Source organism: Anopheles coluzzii, chromosome 2, assembly GCF_943734685.1.
Source record: "Anopheles coluzzii chromosome 2, AcolN3, whole genome shotgun sequence".
In the NCBI taxonomy this organism is placed as follows: domain Eukaryota; kingdom Metazoa; phylum Arthropoda; class Insecta; order Diptera; family Culicidae; genus Anopheles; species Anopheles coluzzii.
The window spans coordinates 93,320,351-93,340,842 of NC_064670.1; the positions used below are offsets into that span (position 1 = coordinate 93,320,351).

Here is a 20,492-nt window from a genome sequence, read left to right on the forward strand (position 1 = left end):
ACCCTCTCTCTCTCTCTCGCATTACAATAGTTTCGTTCTCTTTCGCTCCTACTGCTCCCTTGCCAATCTGCTGTCTGGCTCCACGTAACGACTCTCGCGTGTGAGAAACACAGAGAGCGACCACCAGCGTTCGGCCAGCGTCAAGTCAACCCCCAAACCGCACGGTACAAAAACGGCGAGGGCCGCGGCCACAGTCGCGAGAAGAAAGTGCGCGTTGGTCGGTATTCATCTCCCTGGAGCTGGCAGCAGTCGTCGTCATCGTCGGAAAGGCGCGTCCAATTATTTCGTTGCCCGTCAGCTGGAGGAGTTCGGTGCTGTGTGGTCGTCGTCGTCGTCATCGCTGTGCCGTAAGGGTGGTTACTGCGCGGCATCAAAAGCCCTTTTATTCGGTCGGGCGGAAGATTTGATTGCGTGATTGTGTCGTGTGACGATTGGCCCCGCACGGTTCGGTGTCGAAGCCATTTATTAGTAAACAAAACGGTGGTGGTGAGCGTGAAGGCGATCGTGAAGGGAGCAGCAACCGATTTGCGTAAGGGAAGTGAAAGCCTACGCTAGTGAAACAGGCATCAGGTACGCAGTGTGTGTGTGTGGCTCACTTTTTGGTTTGTTAGTGCAATTTTCACGTGCCTGTGAAGTGAGTGAGTGAGTGAGGGGAGAGACGGAAGCAAGCGAAATGGAGGAGAAAAGTTTGCTACTGAACGTGCACAGCAATCTGGAGCCCCCGAAACCGGACGGGAACACGTTTCTGATGCGCGGCAACTACCACTACTACCATTACGGGTGTGACGGATTTCAGGATATGGTAGGTCGTGTTCCAATTTGCTGCTGCAAAAAATGTGGGCCCCCACCTGAGTGATGGATTCGGGTGGATTCGTGCGGGTGGTTTTGGTTAGAAGAAAATTGGGAAATATATACGCCTCCACCTGTTCTCCCTGTTTTACAGTAAGGTGTACCTTTTGGTATTAAAGGAGAGAAACAGTTTCTTTCAAAATCATTAATCAATAACTTTTCTGAGAAGACTTCATCTAGTCTATAAATCTATTACACACACGCACACAGCCCACAGCGTATCGTATTCGCTCACAGTTTGGTTATCGAAGGTTTTTCGTTGCAATGCAATAGACGATTTATCAGCCAGAAACTTCAGTTTAGCGCTGATAAGGAAAGCAAATAGTCGAATTTTGTTATCATCTATCTGACGAATTACTGAGAATCTCTCCTATTTATTTTCCAGAAAGGTTTATCTAACTGAATTCAAATATTTGTTACAAAAAAGCAGCAAAGACCGATTAGCTGACTATTTTCGTCATTCTCGACATAACCAACTCATGAAGCGATAAAAGCAGGATGTTTCAAAAACATTCCTTTACTTAAAGTATAATTACATTAATATTTTAAACACAAATTAAATGCATGCAGGAAGAGAATATTCCTTTTTTTTTGTTCATCCTGAGACTAACCCTTTGCCTTAAGTCACTCAAGTTCCAGTACACTCCACCCAATACAATACAAAACAAATATTACGAATTCATGGAGCGAACCCCGTGTGTTCCAGACGCCTGCCATGATGTCATCCTGGCTGGCGCTGCTAAAAATGGAACCGCACTGTTGTGTTATTGTTTCCACTTTGGCTCCCCCGTTGTTTGGTCTGCTCAAGCAGCAGTAGTAGCAGTAGCAGCAGCTGAAGCAGTACCACACAACAACGTTCGAGGACATACTCATAAGGGTGTGTACGTTGTGTATATGGGGAAAAGTGCCTACCCCTCCCGCCTGCCCTCGGTAAAAGTGCAATTTTTCTCCTTCGTCCTCGTCTGTGTGTGTGTGTGTATTTGTTCTCAACCCTACAGCGCCTTTCCTTTCTCCCGACATCTACGCCTCCGTTATACATACTCGAGATTTCCACCCGTGTTTGGATTTTCCTATTAATAGAAAGATCTTCTCAGATTTTTCGTTCGCCGACTGTTGATTGCTGATTTTTGCCGCCCATATGCCCAGTGTATTGTTGTGCCGTGTCCGATGCCGATGCCTCGCTTGGCCACGCTTTCCCTGCACACCCCTGCATGTGGGGGGTTTGTGTTTGGCCTCCTTTTTTTAAACCATTTTTCAACTCATTTTCCGACCGTATCCTCAACAGAACACTCACCCTCCTGGTTGCTTCCTTTTTCCCACACTGACTCACGTACAGACCTACCTAAGCCTACTGCGAACGTTTCCTCCTCCAGAACTGTTCCATCATGAGCATTGTGTCATGTTTCACGTGCGCTTACTAGGTCGTCGTATCCCCGTTTAGTAGCGTATATTGCCTTCCATTGGTTCCTCTTCTGCCACGGTGTACAGAACGATGGAACGATGGTAGCGCACCTTGTAGGGCACATTTATTTCCTTACCATTTTTTTTGTTGGTTTTGTTGTCTTTGCTGTTTGTGTGTATTTAAGTATGCCCTTCCCCCCCGTTACCCTTTCTTTAACTCTATTTGCTTGCAACTAGTCCAATGTCACCGTGCAGTACTGCAGCACATCGAACTCGTCTTTCGCCGCCTGCTGACGTATCGTTCTCGGCAGTGCAAGGTGGTGGATTTGTTGCTCCCTTCCTTGGAGGAGGTTTCCGTACAGTGTGCTAAGCGCAATATGGGACGCTTAATAATTATGCTGATTTGTGTTGTACGAAATATTGTACGCTAACAATTCAATTCAATTTATTACGTTCAATATCAGCTGGATAAATTGATAATAAGGTGCTTTTTTTGCATCTTAACAAGAAAAGAATTAATTTACTTGAAGATAAATGCACTTTGTACTAACGATATGTATGCACAGTGTCAGAATTAGTTAAATCCTGCAAGTGAATGTATGGATTAACATCAATACGAGAGCTTTACAGGGTTTCCCACGATTTATTGATTGGTTCCCATCAATTTTTGGTGGGTTCCCATATTTTTTTGGGTCCAATCGGAAAATATCAATAAATTATGGGAACGAACCAAAAATCATTGGGAATCCACCACAAAATTATGGGAACCCACCAAAAAATCATGAGAATTGACCAATAAATCGTGGGAAACACTGTATGCTCACTATTTACTATAGCCCAGTGTTTGATCTTACGATTTCGGATAATCTTTTCTTTCGTGTTTCGGTGTAACTTTTCTAGCGTTCGATATTTACCGGCGGTTGTGGCTTGTTCAGTTGCAAAATTAGAAGAGAGTTTATTTGAAGAACTACACTTATACTTATAAACTATGCGCCCGAACCGAAAGCTCAAAACGAAATGATCTTCGTGTCTCGTTAAACACGACAAATGATAGGGCTTCCGTGTCTGTGTCTCAACACCCAGTTTATTTTGAATTTTATTCTCACTGATCACAACCAGCAGAATCCAAAAAGAAAAAAAGATCTAGTCAGCCCAGATACAGGGTATTCCAAGTCAGTTTCGAATGTAAACATTGTTATTCACCGCATGCAAAATGTGTTTCCTCATAGATCTGACATTTCGTTTCCATCATAATAATTTCTAATTTATACAGCATGATTTGCAACACATCACAAAGAACTGTCAAACTCAATTCAGCTTGAGACGTGTTGAAAATCATGCTGAAGAAATTAAAAATTATGATGATAGAAATGAAATATTAGATTGATGTGGATTAATGCAATGTTTACATTCGAAAGTGACTTCGAAACCTCTGTATGATTCAAATTACTAGAAAGAATGAGCCCACGCACCACTAAATTATACTTTTCACGTAATATTTTAAATACACTCCCTGGAGCTTCGTTTAGTTAAGTAAATTCAAGTATTTTGTGCGTGTTAATCGTAGTATGCTATTAGACATAACCGAAAGCAGCAATATGTTTTTAGCCAAATGTAGAAATGATGCATTTCTAAACAAAAAACAAGAGGCGACATGCAACCAAAACAATTGAATTAAAGGTACTCAGCTTGTAAACAAAACATTGAAATTGATCGGTTATTTTTTAATTGATGATAATTACAAAATGTATTTTTTGTATAAATGTATTGAGAAACTTAATTTAAAATGCAATAAATTTATATTTTTATTTTCTTGAACAAAAAAAAATCTCGTTGTACCATTTTGTGTACCTTTAACTGTGCCTGATCTCATGGGAATATTCAAAAATAATGCTTATTTCATACACTCTGCACTGTCACCGCAGTCCACTACAAGAAGAGACGTGAAGCAAATGGAAAAACAAATCCACCTAAACAGGAACAGGAAATTTTCCGTAAATTAATTGCATTCTTGTTTGCTTCATCGCACAATTACACTGCGTAAAGACTGCAAACAGAAAACATCTGTACCGTAGGAGGAAGAGCGTGAGGGGGAGGGGGGGGGGGTGCAGGAAAGTTTTCTATTGGTGTAGTGTTTTACGCTCTCGATAAAATATTGTTGATAGGCTGCCAAATAAAAAGAAGAAGAAAAAAAACGATCGCAAAGAAACGAATCGCAATTCGTAAGCAATAAACCATTCCCAAAAACCCGAAACGAAAATAAAATCTGCGGCCTTCGGTTCCCGCTTTTCCTGCCCTTTTCCATCCGTGTTTTCCCCACGTGTGAGTTGTTGCAACGTCATGTGCATGTGTGTGTGAGTGTGTGAGTGTATGTGTTCATATATCGTCACTAAATTATAGTCAGTTCTGTGTTGTTGTTTATACGCGCTTCCAATGCGAATTATGATGTGTTTAGAGAAAGAAAAGAAGCGCGGCCTATCTCCCTCTTTCGTTCTGGGTTGCTTTAAACGCAACCGATTAACCTTCGTGTGCCACGTGTGTATGTTGCCGTAGCGGAGGAGGTGAGGACGTTGGCCGCCTCTGTGCTTCACACTGCCCTGCGTTGAACTCAGCCCCATCATCATCTTCATTATCGCAGCGATTGATATGTGAAGGTTTGCGTGCTGTGTTGGTGAGGTCGAGGTTGGGGTTTGTTGCAAAAAAAGCACTGCTATGCTATGCTGAAGTTATGTAAAGGACATTGAAATGGAGGAGAGGCGAAACGCTGGGAGGCAATTATGCATACCGGCCAGTATGATACAGCAGCGTTACGAGTAATGATCGTGCGGTGTGCGGTGTGTCTCTTTAACTTACCCGGCCTATTAGACCACATAAATCAGTGTATGTCCGGCAAAACGAAGGAAAAGCAGGGTGATAATGGGTGGGTGACTGGGGTTTTATGGTTGCGTACTATTGATTTATTGCGTGGAATAGTAAATGCATCTTGAGGAAGTTGAGCTTGTTGATCGTGATTCGATGGATTGGGTAAGATTACTGACAACGTTCTGTTGAGAAGTACTTTTTAGTGCAGTAGATCATTTTGATCCATATGTAGGATTGACTATCCTGCTATGGGGGGAAATCAATTAGTCACTGAAAGCCAAAGCCCACTCGTGGTACAGGCAGGCCTTGACCGACAACGGTTGTTGAGCCAAAGAAGAAGAAGAAGATCATTTTGAATGATTAGATGAAGCTTCCAGAAAGTTTTCTATTGGTGACTCTTTAATTCATTCCATAATGGTTCATACACGAACTTAATATACTTTTTTTATTTTATCTTTAATTAAATCTATAACTACACACAGCGTAGTTCCTCAAATTCGTATACTCCAAGATGTTTGTGTAGATTGCAGAAAACAAAAAGCAATCACAAAAAAACTAGTATAAATTAATCATCGTATAGTTTACAGCTCAAACGAACCGAATAAAAAAAGTTTTTGAAGGAATCAAATAGAATACTCTGAATATGATTAACAAACTACAGATTCACTGTGAAGATCTTCGACTTCACACTACTTGAGACACACAAAGATACTAAGGAATCCATTTAAATTAAATACATTCATAAATAATGAGATGCGCTAGACTTTACAGGCCCAGAAGATGCCTTTTCTAACTAAAAATCATTCTATAATTAGACAACATTTAGTCCAGTGTCTTAGAGTTTGTTTAAATCACACAATTTGTTGTCTCCAAACTAATATTGGGAGATACGAATCGTTAACTGAATCTTCGAATCCCAATCCAATTCTTGGGATTCGAATTTCTGAAACCCTATCCCACTTTAGTTTCGGATGAGCGGAGGAGGATGGGGAGGGGGTTACACAGGAACAAATTATAAACCATTTCTTGAATTATTAACGTTTTATTCCATCAAAAATGTTGTTAAAAAATGTATGTTTTATTGGAACGATCAGCGCGATTATCCTTTATCATTGAGATTTTCCATACAATTTCTAAGTAATCCAAATAAACCTGAATCCAATTGAATTGTAATTAAGTCGGAATCAATCCCAATCCCAATGGAATCACAATCTAATTGCAGTCGAATTGCAATGTGAACATCAATCTCGATGCCAATCGCAATAGAATCTCATACGGATCCCAAAATCAAGCCCAATCTCAATCTTTATCTCAATTCCGATCCCAATCCCAACTCCAATATCAATTAATTCCAATTTTCAAGGGATCCCATCCGATCGAATCTTTTTTGGGATTGAATAATCGAATCTTCCAAATCGCGAAACACTATTCTAACTACTCTCAACACTAATCGCAACAGTTGCATGATATAGGCTCTGATGTACTGATAAAACCCCAATTAAGATCGATGGACCCCAGATCCATTGAATATTCTAAAATGTCAAATGCGCTCATTCATAGCTCAAGATCAAGTTCTGTTTCAGTGAGTCATGTAATAAGCTTGAAACAGAAATAAGAAAAAGGTGTTGATTAGATCGATGGAAACTTTAAACACCAACTAGTATTAATGAATCAGCAAGATCGTTTAGTCACAGCCATGGGGAATGTAGAAATTCCATCAATTAGTCTAAGAAATAGTCGTTTCAACTGAACGTCTTAAAACATACCCAACAAATTGCAATAGATAATAATAACAATACCGAAAAGGTATTATTTTTAAACGAATGAACCAACTAAAGCTGCTTAGTCATATCACAACCGAAAGCTATGACAATCAACAAACAACTTCAACATCCAACACGAATGCAAGACATTTATCGTTTTTTTTTGCTTATCAACTTCGTTTGCTGCAATTGTGTTAGTGCCCTTCCCTATTTATGCTTCGCCAAACTAAACAAACCTTCACACTGTTTTTTTTCATGTGCTCCCCTACACTCTCCGTTTGTTTAGCAAATTAACTACATTTCGTTCCGGACGACTAGCGATCCATCTTGGCGATAAGAGGCTACAGCTGTTCAAGCGTGTAATAACACTGAACCCTCTCTCTCTCTCTCCCTCTCTCGCTCTCGTTAGCCTTCGACCCGATTGGGACGATCTTTCGTTCATCGATCGAATCAGGCCATTCGAATCGATTCGGAATTGAACTAGCAGCACGCATGGCAAAACAAAGATTTGCGCCCACCACCTTCGCACCTTCGCATCGGCCGAGTTAATGTCACTTGTGCTCTTTGTGTCATACCAGCGTAGAATGACATTGAACCACTTCCCTTCGTGTGCTGAGCTTGTTTTGCTGCTGCAGGCACATCGCTCGATCGATTGGGTTCAATTTCCAACCCCCAACGTCAACTTCCTGGTTTCCTGGTGGCGTGTTTAGTGGACTTCTTGGGTAGAGTGCAACCAGTGCGCCTGGTGCATTAGTAATGGCGCTGCTGCCTCTAGATTGCCCTACGGTTTGAAATTAATTTCCCGACTTGACATTTGCAGCTTGTCGAGAGAGAGGGAGAGAGAGGGGAGGAGAAGGAAGGACAAGGAAAAGGCAGCGCGTGTTACGTAAAAAAGGTGTCTAAATTCCGTACCGGTCCGATGAGTTCCAGTTCCAGTGTGCTCTGTGCTTAGTACTTCCTACACACCGCGTCAGACACGGAACGACGATCATCGGGGCTAGTCGGTGACCGTTGTTGTCTTGGAGAAACGACCGATCGATCTTTAATGGTGCAGTGTGATCGATGCTTCCCGCGTCACTATGTCTCTTCCAGTGTGTGTGTTTTGTGGCTCGAAACGACCTTGCCCAAGACGGAGAACCATTTCCGATACACAAAGAAGTACACACTTACGTATGGGGAAGGGGATTTGTTGTCCGTTTAACACACCGTTGTCACAAAGGGACGGACGGAGGGGGGGAGGGGGCGGATGATGTGGTTTCCATACATTGTCATGGTCTGTGAATGAAATGTGATCGTGGATGTATAATTTACATGGTCGAAAAATGAGCGAGGGAAACCTCCAACGGCTGTGTAATGGCACACCGCGGGATGGATGCATTTTGTCTTCTTTTCCTTTGTCAAGCGCGTTTGTCAAGCGAAGGTAAAGTTGTTGTGGAACAGCTGGAACAGAGAATTGCATTTTTTTGAAATCAAAAAGTAACGTCATTTTTATCTTCAGATTTGTGATGGGAAGGCTTAAACAGACGTTCTAAGTATTATTCTTATCAACAACAATCGCTGTTTATCAATGGAATGTGACGTAATCGATAGGATTGAGGTGCATCATCTTACCTTATCGAATTCATCGGAAGAATTAACTAATCTATGCCTACACATATGTAACAACTCGTGTCGTACGCGGGAAGCAAATGATGCATCATGCAGCGGCTCGGAAATGGATCAATTCTTCAAAATCAATGCGAAGCGGATCTAATTCGCTGAATGTCAAGCTGCAGCACACGCTATTCTTTCGCATTTTCTATGGAATGTCAACATGATGCACTTAAATTTCATCACTCCACAGCCAACATGGTTTAAGGAGGATTTGAATTTGATCGCCAAACATTGATATAAGAAAGAGGGTGTTGCATACTAACAATCAATATTGTCGATGGTCGCTCAAGTGCAATCCATTAGACCTGGCTGTGGGACTTATTGGAGTTTCAATTCAATTCACACCTGTCTCATCGCACATGTAGGGTTTTTATCACCTGCCTCGGTATTCTAATCCAGGGATCTCCAAACTGTTGTCTGCAGAGTTCTGGTTCGTTGTTGTATTTATTCGCCCGTCTTCGGTTCAATAACAACTGTCAACCTATTCTTTCTGCGCTTGCATATGCTGTCCCTCTCTGTCACTGCTATTGCACTCTACATTGCCCACGCACCAAATGCGGTTATTTCTAACAAAGGCTATATTTTTACTATTTAAAAATGAAATACTGTGAAAGTTTCAGCACAATAATGGTGCATAAATTTGACATTTTCAGTAATGTATTTTATCATCAAAGCAATATTTGAATATTCACCCATTAGCTAAAGGCAGCTAAATTAAAATGGCCCTCAAAAAGTTATTTAACCGTACGGCCAGACGAGAAGAAATATACAGCGAAATGAACTATTTGACAAGCGCAATATTTGACAGATAAAGCTAAAGGGTTGGGGGAGATACAACATCCGTTTTTCAAAAATCACTGAAAAAGAGTATCTTCTTAAGCGGAACATTCACAAATGGGAAGAAATGATGAACTGTTGACTGACAATTAACAAAATACTTAAAATGGAAGTTTTTTAATAGATTTACTTGCGATTTTGTACACGTTATTTGCTTACATTGCACATCAGCTGGTTGCTGTGATGCGTTACCTGAAAGATATTTCACCTGGCAAATAGTTCATTTCGCTGTATATTTCACCTCGTCTGGCCTTGCGGTAACAAACCATGCACTCATCGCCTGCTATGTGCTATGCTATGTTATATGGGATTTGACAGATAACGTCGGACGTGCGATTTCGTCGTTTTTGCATTTTTGATTTCGTTGAACGCCGCATCCGATTGTATCTGTCAAACTAATTGTGTGGTGTTTTGTAGGAACAACCTCAACTTAATTTTTCATAATCGTTAAACAATCATCCAAATAATCGCAATATGAATCGAAAAAGCGTTTGACAGCACGTGCGATAAAATGGCATGTGACGAAGCACAGACACGGCCCTTATACCACCGACAAACCGACGTGAAACTGGCGTTACAAAAGTGTCCCACACGAAAGTACTGTCATTTACCAGTGAGGCGATCACTTCTGTCAAAGTAAGCTCTGTTCACTGCTGCTTCGATGTAAACAACTTTTCTAAATACAAATTGCGAAGGAAGTGTGAGGCAAGATTTTGTGAGAATTATTGGACAAAACACCCAGGAAAATCATTTTATAAGTTTCCAAATCAATGCAAAAGATGTGAGAAGTACATAAAACAATACACATTGGATTTAGCGAAGAAAAACAAAAAGGGGATTTAACAGATTCTTCTCTATGTCAGTGTAGTAAGCGAATCATTATAGAGATGGCGCTAGTGTTTAACGTATTTTCATTTGAAATAAGGAGACAACTTTTGAAGCTCATTTTGTTCGAAGTGTCACATCGGTTTGTCGGTGCTTGTAGTGTGTTTAAAATTATGCGAAAGAACTGAATAATGTTTGACATTTGTTGAAAAAAAATCTCGCAAGCCATGAAAAATGTTGACATTAGAAATTGACTCGAAGAACTCTGTAAGTACTTACTTACTTATCCGGCGCTACAACAGCTTTGCAGTCTTGGCCTGCCTCGGGAGTGAACGAAACCCCTCACGGTCCCGCGCCTTAGTCTGCCAATCCGTTATACTATGAGTAAGGGTTTTTATTCCTCAGAGAGCCTGAATAGTGACGTTTTAATGATTTACTTTAAACACATCAACTCTTATTCTATATTGGGTGAACCAAAATGCAAATTATGCAGGCTACATCGCAAAACGACTGCGGAAGCCTCTGTATCACAGAGTTGCGCAGTAAAAACATAATTACTTAGAAAACATTGTTGGTCTTATGTTTCTTGTTAATCTAACCTCAAGCTTAATTAAGCTAAATTTTGAAACTTTTTGATGCAATGTTTTGATACACAATGATGATATGCTCCAAACAGACGATACACACGCTTAAGATTGCTTCATCGTGCAAACTTGTCAATTTTAACAAGTTGCCCCGTTTGGTTTGTTTTCTCAGATTCATCCATAAGACGTGGGCATGTGAATGAAAAAGAAAAATATTTACCCAGTTTAAAGGGCGAACACCGGCTGGTGCACGGCGCTGAGGGGTTGTCCCTTCGAGGCGAGGCGGTGTGTGATTTATTTCAGTTAATTGAAACGTATCCCTCAGCTGAAGCGACCAAGCAAGCAACAAACCATCACTCGGGACACTTGGCCTGGCCAATTACTTGCTTCCGGTGGATGGACCGAGCCTTCGACCACCACTCTCTGGGTCATTCAACCATCCGAAGCGCTGTGATGAGCATGATGTTGTTGACGAGTAGTACACTGCTACCGATCGTAGTGATGACGACGATGACGACAACGGCAGTTTTCTGAGGTTACTCCTCAAAACGGTCACCGGATAAATCTTTGACACAGAAAAAATATCATCCGTCAATCCGCCGCTTGGAAGGAGAGTTGGAGAGTTCCATTAGCTCGCGGTGTCAGATTCGCTTTCGTCAGATTATCGTGTTGCGCTGTTGCGCCACACGGATTTACGGTGAGATGCGGAGTTGGCGTTGCCCTTTTTTCCCCCGCCTTTTGTTTGCTCTGGCATGCGCGTTGATGCGTGATGGCAGAATAACCATCGCCGTGGTTACTATGACGATAAAGTGCGTTCTGGTTGAGATAAGCTCGCGCTTCTGCTTGCATTAAAGCAGGGTTTATTGAAACTCAGCACACGGCAAATCTATTAGATCGGGCTCTAAAATAGGGAGGATGATTTGCCGTCATTCTATTTAAGGCAAACAAAGGTGAAACATAAAAGGGAAATCTTAAGAGTAATAATACTATAGGCACGTCTTTGTCTATTTGAAGCTAAAGGGTAATAAAATAATGATCTTCCAATTGATTTTATTATAAGATGGCATGAAAATCATTTCAAGCCATTTGTTTTGTTTTGTTTTCTTTTCAAAAACTAACCTTAGAGTTCAAGCGTTTGATTTTAGTGGTAATTTCAAAAATATTTTTGAAAATCCTATGTTTGATTGTTTTTTTTTAAATATTTGGTTCTCGTATTATTACACTTTTCACGAGTAGTCTTTCTTTTCGTTTGTCTAGTTTATCTTTCTGTTCTGTTTTACTTATTTATTTTTTTTTATATTTATTTTCTTTTGTTTTGTTTAGAATGTAAATTTTTTGGTTGATTTCAATGTTTAGACAAATCTGTATAAATATGTGTTCATTTGAGCATCTTTTTCGTTCGTAAAGATATTTATATTGTTTGGTCTCGTTTAGTTGTTATTATCAAATTTAAAAATATCTCTTATTAACATCATCAAACATTTATTCTTCTCAAAAATAGGAAGAAAAATCATTCTTCTCTTTCTTGTCAGTAAAAACAAAGGCTTACCATTCTTCTAGGGCTTGCACTTTCGCCATTAAACACCACTTCAATCCATCTTCAATCCATCTGTACCGGTAGCCTTTGCCATTCTCACGCGAAAAAGGCAAAATAAAAGTAAACCGGCTCGGCAAAACGTGTGGCCACATGTATCCACGGCGGGCGAATGGGAGCGTGTTCTGCCCGAAGGAAAGCGTGGACACCATTCCCCATCATGTGTGCCAGTTCTCATGGAAAGCAACACACAAACACACGCCGATCCATCAATCGATTGGTTGGGCCCAAAACCGGGGTAAAGCACGCACTCGGATCGGCGCCAATGGAGTGCAGTCCGAATGGTTGTTACGCTTTATTTGTTCCGCTTTTTTCACACAAGATTTCGTCGACCATAGAGGCATAGAGTGCCAGCATTCCGATCCTATGAGCTCGCCCGCTTGGGTAAGTGAGTCATGTGGATGGGATCTTTTTCCCCCCGGGTCGTTCAAGCGGATGGCATTCGTGGAAACGTACATCCAGGCCAGTGCATCCAGAAGACGTAAATCAGAAGGCAGATAATTAGCTAATTGTTGTCACTTAGCACGGCTTAGCACGGGCCACCGAGTGGGCGCGCTGTGTCAGTCGGTGCGAATTAGTCAGGAATTTAGCATTTCGCGTCGAGTGCAGACAGGGCACAGTGGCAAAGCAGCAAAGAACGAGCGGAAGTGAAGCGCACAGTTCGCATATTCAATCAAGCTTAATAATTACGAGGAAGTAAAAATGATTGTTTGTTTGTGCTTTGTGTCTGAGTATAAGAATAATGGGACATAAAACCATAGAACTGTATTGATTTAAACGATCATTTTACGACTCTTTCTCAGCGATGAATGCGCCTGAAAATTGACGTCTTCATACAACCCTTTAATAAGACACAACAAAGCAATATTGTTGACGAGAGGTGTCGTCGGTGAAGCAATTAAAATTACTCACTATTTTTGCTCAATAATTTCGATCGAGATGGGAAAATTCCAAACAAAACTGTAGTCCCTTCTGAGTCATTCGCATCAATTCGTTCCGAAACTGATGGATGCACCATCAAGCGCATCAGTTCTTGGTAATTATTTATTAGCTGCACCAACCACAATTAGCTGGCTGGTTGGCTGGCTGCTGGGGCGGTAATGTGAAAACATTAATTAAAATGTAGCTCCCGCAACCGAGTTGACAGACGGGCGGACGGACGGACACAGACCAACTCGGAAATGCATTGCAATGCAAATCGTACAAACAAACAAAGAGGGGGGGGGGGACAGGGGGAAGGCGGTTGACCGTCACAACTATATTCGGCCTTGACGGTGTGTGGCTATTTCTTGTCTGCGTGTGGTGTGATGATCGACAAGTTTAAATGGTTTGTCAAGTTGTTTGCCATTGCCGTGACGCCAGTGGAGACTTTTATATGCGTAATTTAGCCACGTGTAATTGCAATTGTACGTGGCATCAATTATGTCTTTTGTAATGCGTTTTAATGCATTTATAAGCGTTGATTTATTGTGTTTGTTTACAACTCTTGTTTCACACTGTATGGTTTTACTCGAACTGGGTTCTTAATATTGTTCATTGGTATAATTTGTCAATTCCTTGTCGTGTTTTGTTGAGTTTTGTATTTTATTTTCTCACTAATGTGTTTGTATTTATTTCATTCTATTATTGCAACTGTTTTGTTTTTTATGACCCGTTTCACAGTTCTTATTATGTTCACAGTTTTATTTTTAAGTCTTGACTATTTTCTTAAATTTATAGTTAAAGCTTCACTTGTAATAAGTAGTTTTAATTTATTTTATTTCGGGATATTTTTAAACCCTTTTTGTACTTCATACTTTCATCTCAAACCTATTATATGGTTGTTTATTAATTTTAATTGTCTTTATTGAATCTTTTTTTATTACTCATTCGTTTTTTGTTAAACTTTGCTATGTTTTTGTATTTTTTAATTCCACCTTTATAATTTGTCGATTTATATGTACTTATTAATTCAGTTCGTGTGGTTGAAGTGTTGTTCTAATTAACTTTTTGTTTTCGTTTACTGTTTTTCATCCAGTTTTATTTCGATCTTTACTTGCCAGATCGATCGTTACAATCAATTATAAAGATCCACTTGCACAGCGATCAAGCGATTTTAATTCCCCTTTTCAACAGTTTGCTAACCCAATCAATCGGATGCCGAACGTCGTTGGAAACCCCGTCGAAAGCCCTCATAATATTGTATCAAAACGATCAGTAACGTGATCATTAAATCGCTGCCGAAAGCGTAGATCGACATTAAAATAATGTACTTCTCCATTCGTTTGCGATTCTCCCCTAGTTTCGATCATTCAGCGCGAATGGCCCCAACCCTTGACACGGTCTCGGTCTCGGACAGGGGTGGACCCTGCGCTTGAGTTGATGAAAGTGCAGTGCTTCTGCAGTGAAAACACACACACACACACACGCTTGTTTTCCGCGCCCACCGGCTCTCCATCGCCCACAAGTACGCGGCGTGGCGAAGTGGATTGAAATGATGCTGCGTTGCTTCTTCGGCCAAACCCGTCAGCATCCAATCGGCGGGCAATTTTTCCTTTTTTTCTGCTCTCGAGACACCACTTACGTCATAAGCCATGTTGTTTTTCGCTTCCTTCACCTCGCTCTTTCCTCCATCTGTGCCCTGTGCACAGGTCCCGCACCACACGGTCGAGTTATTTACACGGAATCGGAATCAATTTTCATTTTTCACCCTCCCTCTCCCAATGCAATCCCTTGCTATCATCGTTCTATTTGGATGATGGTCGGGGTTCTGTTCAATGGAGTGTGCCGAAAAACATGTGTGTGTGTGTATGTGTGTGAGGGTATATAAATGGATGCATGCATCAATATCATCATCTGCGCCATCTTCTGTCAAACATTCGACGGGTTGTGTTGTTTGCACTTTAGAAGAATCGTAGGGAAACAGGGTGTGGGGTAGGTAGTAAAGGGATCCGTTTCCTTCCCCACGGTCACATGTTGTTTCGTTTGACCCACGGGGTGTGACCTAGATGACGTTATTAAAGTTTGGAAGTCGATTGTTTATTTTTCGCCGCAAAAACAGGCCATTCGGTTGCGCTCGCTTTGCTAATGTTTTTTTTTTTTTTTTTTTTTTTTTTTTTCACTAAACAGCATGTGAAATTATTTTAGGAATTTAGCTCATTTGGTACAGTTGAGGTATATTCATCAAATGAATGTATGAGTATTATAAATGTAAAATAATAATAATAAGTTAAAAAGCAATACAAAAATAAATAAAACAACAGATCTCTTGCAGAAAAACTGAACAAACAAATGAAACACATGAACAATGAAATATGGTAAAAAGAATAATAAATTCCATTAGTCAGTTAGAGAGTCAGTTAGAATTGAATTGAACAATCCAGTAAACTCAAAAGAAAAACTTCATACTTTCATTTCAAACCTATTGTATGGTTGTTTACTAATTTTGCTTTACTAAACAAAATTAAGAAAAAAAACCCTACTTTTATAGAATATAGAACTTTTATAGGAAACGAGAAGCTTAAAATGAAATAATACTCACACTTACACAATAAAGACGGTACATTTGCCCAGGTCCAGACTAGTGATGGGTAAAGTTGGCAAAAATCCGGAGTCGACTCCGATCCGACTCCGATAAATTCGGAATCGACTCCAGAAGGTAGGTCGGCCTTACTTTATTCGGAGTCGTTCGGAATCGTCCGGAATCACCCGCAGTCGTTCGGAGTCATTCGGAGTCGAAGTCGTTCGGAGTCGTCCTGACTCGTTCGGAGTCGTTCGGAGTCGTCCGGAGTCGTTTGGAGTCATTTGGAGTCGTTCAGAGTCATCAGGAGTGACAAGTGACAAAAAAAACACAATAAAAGGAAATATCTGATCACAAGCACATTAAACCACACGGCCTCTGTTGGCTCCGACCAACTCTGATTCCTGTCGACTCCGTTCGACGCTAGACGACTCCGAATGATCCCGGCTCCGATCGATTCTAGCCGACTCCTGACTACTCCGGACGACTCAGACGACTCAGACGACACTAAACGACTCTGAACGACTCCGAACGACGAATAGTCAATCCTTGCTATGAAGGGACGGTCCATACTAGGCTTGAACCCATGACGGGCATATTATTGAGTCATTCGAGTTAACGACTGTACAACGGGACCACGGGACGCGGATCTAGTGGTTCCATTTTGCCTGAGTCGGAATCGGACTAACAATAGGAGGAACAATTTTGTCGGAGTCGGATCGGAGTCGTGGGTGCACTCCAGAGAGCATGGGTTCATGCCTCTACGTTAGAGCTCTACAGTTCTAATTTAGATGAATTTGTATCGCAGTGTCTGAGCAGCATGGTTAGAGGGAAAGGGAAACTGATCTCAAGGCAGCCTTCGACAGTGTATCGAAAGACTAAGCCTCCCATCTTCGTCCGAATAGTGGCTTCGTTCGTACCTGATTAGTAGTTCGGTGAAAAGAGTTCTCATGAATTCACTAATACATCGGGACTCTCACAAGGAAGCAATCGTTGCCCTTTACTATTTCTACTCTATGTGAACGATATCTCATATGTGCTATCCCATGACAGCGTTTTAATGTATTCTGATGACCTAAACATTTTTCTCCCAGCAAGTAGTGATAGAAATTGTGATATTTTACTACACCTTAGGGTTTGTTTGGTGTGCTAGTGTACTATTAACTTCCTAGACATTTGTGTCACTGTTGTATAAACGGGCTTTTAAATACAACGTGTCAATAAGATCCGTGATCTAGGTGTACTACTAGATGACAAATTATCAATGTGTGACCACTACAATGGTAAAATAAGTAGAGCCAATAGGGCTTTTGGATTGGTACGTAAAATGATGAGTGAATTTAATGATTCTTTGTATATTAAAATGAAATTTGTTAGTCACGTTCGTTCTATATTAGAGTTAGTTGCTGTAGTGTGGTGCCCTTATGCGGATCGCTAAATAAAACGAATTGAAAAAGTACATGCTAAACAGAAGATTTCTAAGATGACCAAACAGTTCTGAGATTCCCTATAGATTCAGATGCTTGCTACTAGGTTTAGAAAACATAGCAAATTGTCGAGGCAAAAGGCAAAAGCGATTTTCTTGAGTAAATTGTTAAATGGATGCGACAATACAGGATGCACCAAGACTTCTTAATAAAACAAATATTCACGTTCCGAGATCTAGTTCAAGATATACAGTGTTTTTCGGGGGGTTCTCACAGTTGTTGGACTCTTTATTGACTCTTTCTTAAGAAGAAATGAACTTTATGTGATGGGTATTGGACTCTATAGCAAAGGATTCAAAAAGGCTGCCGTAGAGTTCATTTCCCAATAATACAAAGCTCAATACCCACACGAAAAAGTCAAGGACAACTATTTATCAGGCGTAATCCCTAAAAACCCCTGTAACAGTTTCAGTACAAGTGGAAGCGTCGCAACAATATTTACGCTTCTAATGAACCAATTTCTTCTAAGATAATTTTGATTTTACCTTGTCATCTAAAAGTCTTAATAAGGCCCATAGTTTTTCGATTGTATGAGCGTCTATTAGCATTAGGTTAGCATAAAAGTTACGATTGTATTTTATATCTATCTCATGTTTAGCCTAATGCAACAGACAAGAATAATAATAACAAATAAACGATAACGACAAAATAAGGCACTCGAATAGGAAAACTAAACTAAACAAACGAGAAATATGAAACAATCGACACAAATAATTAAGACTAGCAAGATATCAAAATCGTTGAATAAACGAAGCAAAAATTAATAAAATATCAAAATGAAATAACCACACACACAGTTTCTAATGCTTCTTTTCCTCTCTTTTCTGCTCTTCCTCTGAACTCTCACCCGACAGGGCTGGGGCTGTGGCTACCGTACGCTGCAATCGATCTGCTCGTGGATCATCGCCAACGGCCCCCCAAAGACGGCCTCGTCCGGCGAGGTGCCGAACATTCCCACCATCCAGCAGACGCTGGTCGAGATCAAAGACAAGCCGGAACGATTTTTTGGGTCGCGCGAATGGATCGGCACGCTCGAGGCGATCTACGTCATCGACACGCTATACGACGTGTCCTGCAAGGTGCTGCACATCGCGCGCAGCGACAGCATCGCCAAGCATGCGGACACACTGCGCGACTACTTCGAGCAGTACGGTGGGTTGATCATGATGGGGGGCGATATGGATGCGGCCTCGAAGGGTATCGCCGGCATCCACGTGAGCGTCGACCAGGACGTGTATCTGCTCGTGGTCGATCCGCACTTTGTCGGGCGCATCAAGACGAAGGAGGAGCTGTACACGAAGGAGTACGTCAAGTGGCAGAAGGTGGAAGACTTTGTCGACAGTTCGTTCTACAACCTGTGCCTGCCGATGCTGAAGAGCCGTGAGCTGGCGGCGTAAGAGTGGTAATCGCATGATATCGCTTTCATCATATCATCGAGGTGGTGTGCAAAAGGACAGAACGACGCATTGTACGAGGTATACAGAGGACAAAACAGGTAATCTGGGGTCTGGGACAGCAGAGCTTTCTATTCCCCTTTTTTGTTGGACAATAGCGTTTTCTAACGATGCAAGTGAGTCCACACCAAGATCGTCAAGAACGGTTGTTGGTGTTGGAAGTTTCTTTTTATCCCGTCCCTTATTGGCCATTTTAATCGGACGTGTAGACCCAGGTGACGAACGTTTATTTATTAGTGAATTAAGCAAAATCAACTCCGCTCTGCCTATAACTTTATATATATCCAAGCATATTACAAAAAAGAAAAGAAAAGTAGTCCAAATCTAATCTGCGCCATTAGTGGCAGAGGTGATCGCGCGTGATCGTTTTCTCCCTAGAAGGGAGAAGCTCTACGGCAGCAGTAAGCAAAGAATAATAATTAGTATAAGAATGCGTATTTCTTTTCTATCTCTTCTATCGTATCGTAGCCTGTAATGTAATCGTGTTTAGGAAAAATGGAAATGATGTGTGTAGCACAAACGATGAACGATTAATTATGTTATCAGCACAGTTAGTAATTCTGTTTTTAACCAGCCATTGCAACGTTTCAAGAGAACACAAAAAGGATACGAATTTATTAAATTGAACCCCTTTTTCTCTTAATCGATGTGGCTCATTGGTAAAAATTTAATGAAAAGATACCAAATCCCCCTTGGCGAAAACTATCCTTCAACGGGACCAAAAAACGACAACACGCAAGAGACGATGCAATTAAGAGAAATTACGTACGTTCGCACGATTGGTATGTCTCAAAACAAAGGGTGTAAAATCAACATACATAACGTATCAAATTCATCTCACAAACCCGTCGACGTTTGCCATAAATTAGGTGTTACAATTCGGTAGTGAAAACATACAAACGTAAAACAAAAGAAACGTACAATTAGTGTTAAAAAAAACAAAAAACGGAAGTATCAAAACAGCTCATACAAATAATTCGCAACGTTCCCAAACACAGGCGATGAGAACCAAACAACAGCAGTAAATGCAGCAAATCACCACCAAACACTGCCCCACACACACACAAACAAGCTGTTGTGTTCGAATGGAAAACTTAAAAGAAGGAAATCGAAGAAGAAAAAATAACTACTTTTTGTCTAAAAAAACAAACAGTTAAAGAAATTAATTTAAATAGCAAACAAAAAACCCGAAAGAGGCATACCCACACACATGGATGTGAAGTTGATGTAGTTAACCATTTTCTCTAGCGTAGTTGAAGTTGTTTGGTGTGCGTCATGTAACAGAAAGATGTGTAAAACTATTTTATTTTAACTGTATGTAGAACATCTAACACACACACACACAAAGAAAACGATGTAGACAAATATGTTAAAGATATTTTTGTTGTTATGTATTTATAGCGCGCGTTAGGTAGGTTCGCGTTCCGTGCCCGTTCAATGGGAGGGCGGAAACGGACGATGAAGAAAGATGAAGATCGCAAAAGAAGAAATAAATATTTACCGTAAATAACGTAATTTTGTGTTTTAATATAATAAAAGAATGTAATAAAACAAAAGATAAAAACAGATAAGAACAAAAAAAACGCAAATACAAAGAGCTACAAACTACAATAGGAAAGTACAGAGTGAAACAGACACGTTTGTTGTTATTTTATTTCTGGCATGGTGTAGTGGGGAGTTTTAT

At 40.7% G+C, this 20,492-nt stretch overlaps 1 protein-coding gene across 1 annotated transcript; it reads left to right on the forward strand.

Moving 5' to 3' along the window:
• The first annotated feature begins 54 nt into the window (after positions 1-54).
• LOC120953517 (probable Ufm1-specific protease 1) lies at positions 55-20,323 on the forward strand. The gene is made up of 2 exons (XM_040373524.2): positions 55-802; positions 18,209-20,323. The coding sequence occupies exons 1-2, from the start codon at positions 674-676 to the stop codon at positions 18,749-18,751; spliced, it is 672 nt and encodes a 223-aa protein (XP_040229458.1). The 5' UTR covers positions 55-673; the 3' UTR covers positions 18,752-20,323.
• The last annotated feature ends 169 nt before the right edge of the window (positions 20,324-20,492 follow it).

Excerpts from the sequence above, each read along its gene's own strand:
- LOC120953517 (XM_040373524.2), top strand. The coding sequence starts at position 674 with ATGGAGGAGAAAAGTTTGCTACTGAACGTGCACAGCAATCTGGAGCCC. Across the intron at positions 803-18,208 it reads GTGACGGATTTCAGGATATG|GGCTGGGGCTGTGGCTACCG; the intron begins GTAGGTCGTGTT and ends CTCACCCGACAG.